The 11547-nt window shown below is 44.1% G+C and overlaps 1 protein-coding gene across 1 annotated transcript; it reads left to right on the top strand.

Moving 5' to 3' along the window:
- The first annotated feature begins 7702 nt into the window (after positions 1-7702).
- Positions 7703-11242, top strand: KIAA1586 (KIAA1586 ortholog). The gene is given in 5 exon segments (XM_078376810.1): positions 7703-9415; positions 9417-9567; positions 9570-9647; positions 9650-9976; positions 11030-11242. Coding segments are annotated over 5 exon segments (945 nt in total). The 5' UTR covers positions 7703-9239.
- The last annotated feature ends 305 nt before the right edge of the window (positions 11243-11547 follow it).

Genomic DNA, 11547 nt, shown 5'->3' with positions numbered 1-11547 from the left:
GTTGAAACAGCGCAGGCTTACGCTTTTAGTTTATTATAAATTTTAACATCAAAGTACTTTTTATTGAAAATATGCGCTGGATAAGCTGCATGAAAGTTTGTGTCGTGCGGTAGCTTGAATTTCAAATCTTTTTCCCCAAGCATCAAAAGTTCTGGGAAAAATGCTCAGAATTCTTGAAAATAACAGTAATCAAAAGTTCTGGGAAAAATGCTCAGAATTGTTAAAAATAACAGTAACGTTTGCATCAGATGTAGACAGGGAGATGAGGAACTGGTGAGTAACATGATCAGCTTGGGTATTTCGTTCTTCTGGTTATTAGTTTATCCTTTCTCTCTCTCCTGTTAAAGAAAAAAAATGTTCTCCCTTATTGCTCATTTTTCCTTCTCCTGTATTTAAGGACAAACTTGAGGAGGTTAGTCCATGATTTCTTCCCAATACATTCACAACCACGGAAACCAACCGGGTCCTTATACACACGTCTAGCTTTTAATCTTGATTTCATCCTGAACTAAACTACAGCAACAACAAAGATTTGGAACTTCTTCCCCTATTTATATCCCACTATGAACATCCAGAGTGCCTAATTACTCCTAATTATAGTGGTCAGCTCACCTCATTAGTGACACACACTTAATACCATGAATTTTCTACAGGAAAAGTTTTCAAATTTTCAAATACAGATTTTTCAAATCCTTCATACATGGAACCATCTGAAAACATCCAGAGCAATACATGAAGGTTCAAGGTTTTTATTATTTTCTTCATTTCAGAATATTCCAGATTCCCTTGACTTTCCTCTCCCTCCATCATCAGAAAACTGTTTTTATAAGCTTCCAAAGTGTACCTTAAACATTTAAAGAATTTTTTCCCTCTTCTAATGGAAGATCCATTTCAACAGAAATAAAGCATGGCTGAGGGCATCACTTCCACCCGCTGGGATGAGCAGATAGTTGTCTTTTCTCTGCTCGGCTGAATCTAAATAATGTTTGAAATGATATTCCTTCCCCTTTGAAAACTCTAATTCTCCTCAATGTTTTTAGGAAACACACGAGGAAAGCTGGTTGGGTTGTATGATTGGGACACTTTGGTGCCTACGGAAGTTATAGCTGACCCCCCTTTGTTACAAGCTAATAAAAATCATTCTGTTTTGGAAGTTCAGACTCCTCGTATTGCTGCTTACATCGGTGAACCGCCTAAAACTCCATTTGAACCTTTTGACAGCACCTTTGCTCTTCTCACTTGAGTCATTTCCCTAATCACACCTACGCATGCGTACACACACACATGCGCACGTGCACACCGATGCTCCCAGGCTTTTTCAGCTGAACATCTCACTCTCTCGGTGATCGGCTTTTCTCCAAAGACTACTGAAATTAAAATAAAACTAAGAATGAAGAGACTGGCAGTGGAATGTTCAATTAATCCAGAAACTGATCTCATTATTCCATGTCTATTTACCCTTGACTAATGAAGGCGCAGGACTTTCGTCATCAGGAACTACTACAAAGCAAAGAGCAGGTGACTTCGGGGAAAAAACCCACCTTAATGCGAAAATCCTCCATACGGCCACCATTTTCGCTGCCCGGTAAGCGAGGAATCTGGGCAAAAACACAGTGGGTGGCCATTATATTTACCCAGCGGCCATTCTGGAACCACCGATCAGCTGTTGGGAAAACATTGCTATGCAAAAATTGATAAGTGAAACAGCTTACTGATCATTGCAAACCGATTTTTTCCCATGTAAATCATCGCAATTCGATCGCTTTTGCGATCGCAAAAACTTAATCGCTATGAGGATTCATCATTAAACAGGGCGGCCGTTAAGCAAGGCACCACTGTATTTCAGGGATTTAAAAAAAATCTTTTTAATAATACCAGACAGCAGATAAGTAAAACGGTATATAACAATCCCGGTGATTGTTATCAAGTCTCACTTTATATTGAACGATGAAACATTTTGCTATAAACAGCTATCTATACTACAGTATTAATATTCTTTTTATGTGAAAAATATTAAGAGACTATTAAGTACTCATACTGAAACCTTATAAAACAGGATTTTCTCTATCATCTCCCCCAACTTTGCCCCATTCCCTCCCTCTCTCTTCCTCTTCTACCTACCACCTATCCCCACTTTCCTTCCCAACCTCGTTTCCCCCCATCAAAAACAGTGAGGTGACCTAGCCTCCGGCTCCTACGACTGGGCTATTCCATGTGGGTTACGCCAGGGAGGCCAAAAGGAATCTCACCACTCTCATAACCTGCCTTACTGCACATGGATATAAATAAATAAGCATGTTTGTTATTTCATAACCAGAAAGCCCTGAATTTCAAAGCAGGTGAAGGTCTTCCCACATTCCATGCATTGATGTGTTTTCTCCCCAGTGTCCTTTGATGGGAATGTAGACTGTCACTTCAGCAGAAGCTCTTTCCACATTCCATTCACGTAAAGCATTTCTCCCCTGTGTGGATCCTTCCATATTTTCTTTATGATCCACTGTCACTGAAACATTGACTTATTTATTTATTTATTTATTTTTGGACTTATATACCGCCCCATAGCGCTACAAGCACTCTCCGGGCGGTTTACAATTTCATTATACAGGCTACACATTGCCCCCCAGCAAGCTGGGCACTCATTTTACCGACCTCGGAAGGATAGAAGGCTGAGTCAACCTTGAGCCGGCTACCTGGGATTTGAACCCCAGGTCGTGAGCACAGTTTTAGCTGCAGTACAGCGTTTTAACCACTGCACCACGAGGCTCTTTTCACTCAGGTAAAGAACACAATGGTAAGAACACTCGGGAAACTACTGAGTCAGAAACAGGAAAAAAAGACGTTTGGAAATCAAAGAAGACCAGTAACGGTCACCAGAGAAGTCCCTGAATCAAAATGCCCGAAACAGAGGAGAGACCATATAAATGTACGGAATGTGGAAAGTGCTTCAGTCAGAGCGGTCACTTGAGTAGACATCAAAGGATCCACACTGGGGAGAAACCATATAAATGCGTGGAATGTGGAAAGAGCTTCAGTGACAGTGGATCATATAGAAACCATCAAAGAATCCATAGAGGGGAGAAACCATTTAAGTGCAAGGAATATGTGGAAAGAGCTTCAGTCAGACCAGTCCTCCCCAGGCCTCGCTCCCTCCTAGTCCTTCTGTTTTGTTCCAAAAGTCGGTCTCCAAAGCAGACCCAACGAAGGGCACAGGTCTCAGACAGCAACCTAAATGTTTCTGGGGCCCAAACAGTCCGTTTTTGTGTGAATAGCTAAGGATTCGGGTCTTCCTGAAGATTTTTGTAAATCATTTGAAAACGGACTGTTTGAACTAGTGCGGAAGCCCGTCTAGGAACATGTGACCATACAGGTAATGCTTAAGTCATGAGAAGAAATGCTGTTTAGACAGAAGTTGTAAACCAGTTTACAGTTTTTATGCATGGATTTAACTTCTAAATCGAGATTTAAATTTTAGACAGTCCCCAACACACCCTGATGCTTTAAAGATTCAAATATATACCATGAAGTGCTGGAGGGGGGGGGGTTATATGTGTTTTCATTCTTCTTGTATCTGTCAAGTTGCACCCAACAGTATTTTCAAGGCAGGCAAAATGTTCACACTTACTCTTGCCCCCCCCCCACACACACACATATCCCAGTAGGGGCATTTTACCCGAGAGACTGAGAGAGGAGCCAGTATGACTGGACTCGGTTACTGGGCTGGCTGTGGGCTGGCCAGAGAGGAGAGGAGCCATTATTAGCCTGCAGTGGTGGAGGAGGGCATCAAAATGGCGCAGTATGAAGAAGGAGGGGAGACTGCCAGGAAGGGCCCCTAACTGAGGTGCTGAGGGAGATGGGAGTGGTCAGAGAGGCTGCATTTTGGTAATGGCGCTTTACAGAGACTATTATTCACATTGGGGCAGATCAATGTATTAAGCCTGGTGAAGAGATGAAGTGGACAAAAAGTGAGATAAAATGGAAGGAGATAACGCACCAGCCAATCAGCTCCTAACTGTAATTTTTCAGGAGGAGACTGCAGAAAGGAAGCCATTGAGAGGACAGCCCGGTGCTACCTCCTCTGCACCAGGCGGTTCCTCTCTTTCTTTTATTTCTCTCCCCCCCTCCCCTTTCTGCCCTCATTTCGTCCTCCTTTGTTTTCTTGCTCTTTCTTGTTCTTTTTAGCCCCACTCTGGCTATTACACACCTAAAATCGTTGCAGCTCGTTAAAGCTTTTATCTTTAACTGAGCTGACAAAATGGCTTTCTCAGGACGCGGAGCTCAGCAAAGCGAGCGGAGCAAGCGGCAGGGAGACTACCCACGAGCGAGCGTACGAGCAAATAGAGTCCATGCTGGGCCCGAATTGCAGGTTTAAGTCTTGGCTGGTCGGTGGAGTTAGAAGAACAACGTGCATGACCAAGGGGAATTGCGGTTAGTGGCTGCTGGAGATTGGCGAGGAGGGAGTGGAAAACCAGGGAGAGCCTGGAACTCATTGGAGTCCCGCCTATGGTATGCAGCTGCAGGACGCCGGTGAAACTTGGAGACGCTCGGGGGTTTCCCAGGGAAGGTGGTGTAGCCCACGGTTTGGCTTGGGAGAGACCGGAGAATTTGCTGTGGAGGTTGAGAACTTCCCAAAAGAGCTGGAGAAACCCAATTTAAATCTTCCCGGTTGTGGAATCCCAGGGGGTTGCAATTACAAAACACAATGTTGCACCTTGAGAAAACTGCCCTCTGCTACTGCTTTGTTGTCTCCATTTCCTCCCTGATGAAAGACTCGAACCATACCCCTTTTATAAGAACTGTACTTTTAACTGTACTTTTAACTCCACGCCTCAAATCTCCAGGACGTTTTATACACCAGGACGAACAACAGTCCAAGTCCAAGTCAGAGAGAGGCGGAAAAGGACTATATGAGGACTATACGAGGGGTAACCCAACCTTAACTTAACTTATTTCAATTTAATTTATTCTATTTTTATTCTTATGTCTTTTCTTAGATATTACTGCCTTTCAGATATTATATGTTAAATTGTAATAATTGCTTTATTATATGTTAATTGTTATTATCATATTATTGTTTCATTGTTTGCTGTATTATTCCATTTCTTTAGTGCATTCTCTTCAATTCTTCCTCCCCCCCCTTTTTTTTGACATGGAGAGGAGGGCCTGTTTCCCCAGCGAGGGTTTTAACATCGGTGTGGTTTTGGGTAGAGGGAGATATGGCGGTGACACAGTGCCCACCCGTGTTAGAAGAACAGTGAACAGATGTCTGAAGGCAGTTCACTGTTCTGAAACTGTGACCAACTGCCAAAATTGAGGTAGGCAGACTAGCTAGCCCTCCACTCTGAAGCTGATCCTGTTGAACGCCAGGTCTGTATCCAACAAATCCCAGCTCATACAAGATCTGATTCTGGAGGAGGATGCAGACTTGGTGTGCATAACTGAGACCTGGATGAGCGGGGAAGGAGGGGTTTTTCTGACCCTTTCCTGTCCCCCGGGTTATGCAGTCCAGCACCAGGGAAGACTGGAGGGGCGGGGGGGGAGTTGCCATTGTCCATAGAAAATCTTTAGAGGTTACAAGGCGCTCCTCGGTTGTGAAGCCAGGTTTGGAGGCCCTTCATGTGCGGATTGGGGCTAGGGATGGTATTGGGATCATGCTGAGTTACCGCACTCCCTGTGACCCAGCCACCTCCCTACCGGAGCTGGCGGACTTCGTCTCTGTGGCACTTTTGAAGTCCCCGAGACTTTTGGTCCTGGGTGACTTCAACATCCATCCAGAGGCAGTTATCCTGTCCAGCTCTTGAGTTCTTGGAAACCATGGCTTCCTTGAACTTGTCCCAACATGTCAATGGCCCCATGCACATGGGTGGCCATATGCTTGACCTGTTTTTTTCCAACGAGTGTAGTGAGCGTGGTCTGATGGTGACTGACCTTGTGTCAGTCCCCTTGTCATGGTCAGACAATTACTTAATAAAATGTAACCTCACAATGGCACTTCCTCTCCTCAGGGAGCAGGGACCTATTTTGATGGTCTGCCCTCGAAGGTTACTGGATCCAATGAGATTCCAGGATACCAGCGGTATCTGTCTGGCACTCCTGTTGAAGCTCTGGTTGACGATTGGTTCTCCGCTGCTACTAGGGCTGTCGACACAATCGCACCCAAACGCCCTCTCCGGAGCAGAGCTCAGCTAGGACCCTGGTACAATCAATCAGGATCTATGAGCAATGAAGCGAATAAGGAGATGGATAGAGTGTGCCTGGAGAAAGAAACCGACTGATTATAATAAGATAGCTGTCAGGATCGCAACTAACCTTTACCTAACCAAGATAAAGGCTGCTAGAAGATCTCACATCACTGACCGGATAAGCGAAGCCTCCAACCAGCAGGCGGAACTTTTCCGTATAGTTCACGATCTACCTGGAATTGGTCTAGGTGAACGGCCTCCCACTAGCATCTCACCTGACCAATTTGCAGCATTTTTTAAATCTAAGGTGGAGGCCATCCGCCGTGACCTTTCTCCTTTTTTAAACACAATGGATCAAGCAGAGATGTCCAGCGCTCCGTCCTGCCCAGTAATTCTTGACTCCTTTCAGCCTGTGACACCAGATTTGGTGGACAAGGTGCTTGATCGCTGTCAGGCCTCCACCTCTTCTCTCGACCCTTGCCCGGCCTGGCTAATCAAAGCAGCCAAGCCTGTAACAACTGAATGGGCCACTGCAATAATGAATGGGTCTCTTCAGGAGGGCAAGGTTCCCCTTGCCCTCAAGGAGACACTCATTAGGCCCATTAGGAAGAAACTAAATTTGGCAGTGGACGACATTGGAAATTATAGGCCCGTCGCCAATGTTTCTTTCCTCAGCAAGGTGGTTGAGAGGGTGGTGGCAGATCAGCTTCAGACACTTCTGGACGAAACCAATGCTCTGGACCCATTCCAATCGGGCTTCAGGCCGCGCTATAGTACGGAGACGGCACTGGTTGCACTGATAGATGACCTGTTGAGAGAGGCTGACAGGGGGAGTATGTCCTTATTGGTCCTCCTCAATATCTCAGCTGCCTTTGATACCGTTTGACCACGGTATCCTCCTGGGGAGGCTCTCCGAGTTGGGAGTCGGTGGCCTGGCACTCACCTGGCTCTGTTCCTTCTTGGAGGACCATCCCCAGAATACAGCTTGGGGAGAGGGTCTCGGCCCCGTGGAGCCTCAACTGTGGGGTCCTGCAGGGGTCGATCATCTCTCCAATGCTGTTTAACATCTATATGAGGCCGCTGGGTGGGGTCATCAGGAGGTGCGGGGCATCGTGCCATCAGTACGCTGATGACACACAGCTCTACATCTCCTTTTCACCTACCTCAGTGGATGCTGTTCTGTCCCTTCAGTGCTGCTTGGAGACTGTTCTGGAATGGATTCAATCGAATGTGTTGAGGCTGAACCCGGACAAGACGGAGGTCTTGAGGGTGGGTGGCCCTTCCATTAGTGGCATAGGTGACTCTCTCTCTTTTGGGGAGATGACTCTTGCCGCAAAGAGTGAGGTCTGCAGCTTGGGGATACATCTGGACCCGGAAACCCAGGTGGTGTCTGTGGTCCACTCCGCCTACTTCCATCTATGGCAGATTGCCCAGCTGCAACCATATCTTGATCGGGGGGCCCTCACTACTCTAGTCCATGCGCTCGTAATCTCGAGATTAGACCACTTTAATACACTGTACGTGGAGCTGCCTTTAAGGTTGGCGCAGAAGCTTCAGGGGGTCCATAATGCAGCAGCCAGACTTCTAAGTGGGTGAGGAAATATCAGCATATCTCCCCCACACTGGCTGCCTTGCACTGGTTACCCATTCATTTCCGAGCTGACTTTAAAGTGCTTATGATTACTTATAAAGCCCTAAACGGTTTGGGACCTCAATATTTGGCACGCAGTCTTCTTCCATCAAGATCTACCCGAATCACCCGCCAGAGCCAGCAGGGACGGCTGAGGGGCCTGACGCCGAGGGAGGCATGGAAGGAAAAAACAAGAAACCGGGCCTTGTCGGCCGTGGCCCCTCAGCTGTGGAACACCCTACCAACAGAAATTCGGCTGGCGCCCTCAATGGGTGTGTTTAAAAGCCAGTTAAAAACCTGGCTATTTAAACAGGCCTTCCCTCCAGTCAATTAAGTGATTTCATCCATAGTCCTTTTTCTCTTTCCTTATGCATGCCATTTTGGCAATGTTCTGCTTTCTAATCAAGTGCTAATATTGTAACTATAATTGTAAATAATTCAAAAAAATTTATGATTTTATATTTGTTCATATTGTTGTGTTTTACTTGTAAGCCGCCCTGAGTAGACGCTGTCTAGAGGGGCGGGGTAGAAATCGAATAAATAAATAAATAAATAAACAAACATTGGCTGTTGAATTATCTCCTTACACTTTATCTCATCACCGTGCTTAATACATCTGCCACATTTTTTGCATCCTTGTTGTATGGATTTACAGTACCATTTTTCATGCTGCCATGGGACCATGATTTCTGTACTCAGGGTGAGACTGAGATGTATGCTTCTACTTACATGTCCATAAAGAAATGTTATTATATTTTAAAAGATTTTTTTAACGTAGCCCTTGAAACTAAGGATGAAAAGGCAACACAGTTTGACAGATTTTTTCAGTAAGAAAACAAAGTCAGATTCTTCTGTTTTATCAGAATTGGACTTGGGAGGTTCGATACAGTCACTAGCACAACAAATCCAGCCTGAAGAAAGCAGCACGTCAATTGAAATAGAAAATCACAACTTCAATATTGTAAATAGTCTTCCTGCATGCTGGTTAGCCGCCTAGAGTGGTCCTCTCGGACCAAATAGGTGGGGTATAAATTTTAATTTAAAATATATATATAAAAATTTTAAGGAAAAATATGAAGGACTGGGAATTTCTAACAAAAGGTTAGGTTGTGAGTATTGTGCAAAATATGATTTCATAAAAGAGAAAGGTGTTCATGTGTTAAAAGAGTGGAAAGGTTTTCAGATTGAGGCTTCAGGGAAAAACAGTGGTACAACAAGCTTCTCTATGGAAAAAAATGAAAGAACATTTTTCATCAAAGGCTCATAACATTTGTAAAGACAACTTCAAAATACGTGAGCAGGATATTATAACAAACATAGTAGATACAATGAATAAAAAATATTTCAGTACTACCTGTAGAGTACTTAATACAGTTTACAGCCAGTAAAAAAGATGTAAACTATTTTCAGACATAGAAAATGAGATTTAAATGCAAATGAAAAATGTATTAGATATGGGAATAGGATTGCATTCATGTAAAACTGCTGTGAAAATAGTTGATTTTATTGCAAAGGAAATTAAAAAAGAAATATTTACTATAATTATTGAAAACGGTAAGAAAATATGTTTGATTATTGACAAAGCTTCAACAAATACCTTGCAAACCAGTTATTATACTTTTCTTTAAAATTGAGGACTCAGTTTCATCTCCAACAATTTTTGTTGAGCTAGCTGAATTGGAGAAACAAGATGCAGAGACAGTATGTTCTTCAGCTATGGAAAGTTTAAATAAACTTGGGCTTACTAAGAACTACTTACAAAAAAAAATGTAATAGGATTTTGCTCTGATGGTGCAAGTGTTATGCTTGGGAGAAAATCTGGAGTGAGCACTAGGATTAAAAAAAAGACTTTCCAAACATAATAATATGGCACTGTTTAAAGAACTATCGCCTCCAACTTGTTTTAGATTACTCAATAAAGGAAATAAAGCAAGTAAATCATTTCAAAATATTCATTGATAAAATATATACTATTTTTCATCAATCCAGTAAGAACCAGATTGAATTTACCAAAATATCAGAACAACTTGGAATTGAAATTATAAAGATTGGTGGAGTTTTGGGACCAAGATGGGTTGCCTGTAGTTTAAGGTCAACCCTAGCTGTGTGGCACGCTTATCCTGCGCTACGCTACATCACTGTTTTTCTTCAAATGCAAAGTACTTGGGTATGGCTACCCATCTTAAAAATATTTTTTTCCACCGATTTGGCATTGATGATTGATATTTTAAACTTTGGTCTCTTCTGGAGATCTGCAGAACTTCTTGGCCAGCCAGCAAAAAGTAAGTTTACATTTGTTCTCCTGTGTGGGTGGTGGGTTTTATTGCATAAGTCTCATTTTTATTTTTACTTTTGGGGGAACTGCAGTGGTTTTCTTTGTCTGGCTAGGTCTTGCTTTGGGATTTTAATTTTTTTTCCTTGCTATTGCTTTCCTTGGGTGGGAGAGAATCCTGCAGGAGTCTCATTTTAATTTTTTTCCTGGGAGAATTTGGATCTGCTATTGCATTGGTTCTGTGTGGGAGAAACGTGCAGAAATGTGATTTACAATTTTGAGTACCCTGCAGGGGAAACTTACGGGGTACAGTAGCTTCTGTTTGGGGGGGGGTTGAATGCAAAAGTCTGATGCCAAGTTTGATTTTTTTTTTTATTTTTTTTTTTACTGTAAGGATCCTTTCTGTCGTGTGGTATGGTGTGGCCTTCAGGGGACTTCTCCAGAACTTCTGGGACAGCAAAAGGTAGGTCTGTATTTCTTCTCCTGTGTTGTGGGGGAGGTAATGCCAAGTTTTATTATTTTAGGCATCCTGTTTTGGTGAGGTTGGTGTGGTATGGTCTTCAGTGACGTTGGCGTTTTCCAGAACTTTTTAGAGAGCAAAAGGTAGTTATGCATTTCTTCTCCTGTTTTTTTTTGGGGGGGGGGGGAGGTTAGGCCAAGTTTAATTTTTTTTCCTTTGGTAAGGCATCCTCCTGCAGTTCGTGTGGGCATTCGTGTGGTGTGGCCTGCAGTGGAGTTCTGGGACAGCAAAAGGTTGGTCTGCATTTGTTCTGTGTTTTTTTCCTTGGCTTGTCCTGGGGGGGTGTTATGCCACTTGTTTGTCCAGAGCAGTTTTGGCCAGGTGTGGGAAGGTGTGTGGGAAGGTGAAGCGGATGTAAAGCACTGCCTTTTGTTTTTTTTAACGTAGCAACAGCTGACATGGGTCCCAAGAAGCCTGCTTCTGCTGAGGTTGGGAAGATGACCAAGGAGATCACCCTGGAGATGAAAAAGGAGATCCTCCGGAAGTACGATGGAGGCAAGCGCATCGCGGACATTGCCAGAGAGTACGGCAGGAATCCATCTACCATCAGTACCATAGTGATGATGAGGGAGAAGATCCTTGCCACAGATGCAGCGAAGGGTGTCACCAGGATCGCAAAGAACCGGCCAGCTGTCCTGTAGGAGGTGGAGAAGTTGTTGGTCATCTGGATGCAGGAGAAGCAGCGTGCCGGGGACACAGTGACTGAGGTTATCATCTGTGAGAACACCAGGGCCTTGTATGCAGACTTTGTGGAGCAACAGCCAGGAACCTCAGCCGAGCCAGAAGAGTTCAAGGCAAGCAGAGGCTGGTTTGACCGCTTCAAGACCAGTTCCGGCATACGCAGCATGGTCAGGCACGGAGAGGCTGCCAGCTCCGATGGTACTGCAGCTGAGGAATTTGCCACGGAGTTCCTGGAGGAAGTGTCGATAGAGGGCTACCGTCCAGT

This window comes from Pogona vitticeps, chromosome 5 (genome assembly GCF_051106095.1).
Source record: "Pogona vitticeps strain Pit_001003342236 chromosome 5, PviZW2.1, whole genome shotgun sequence".
In the NCBI taxonomy this organism is placed as follows: Eukaryota; Metazoa; Chordata; class Lepidosauria; order Squamata; family Agamidae; genus Pogona; species Pogona vitticeps.
The sequence above is the reverse complement of the archived record's forward strand: the minus strand, read 5'-3'. Positions and strand labels throughout refer to the sequence as shown.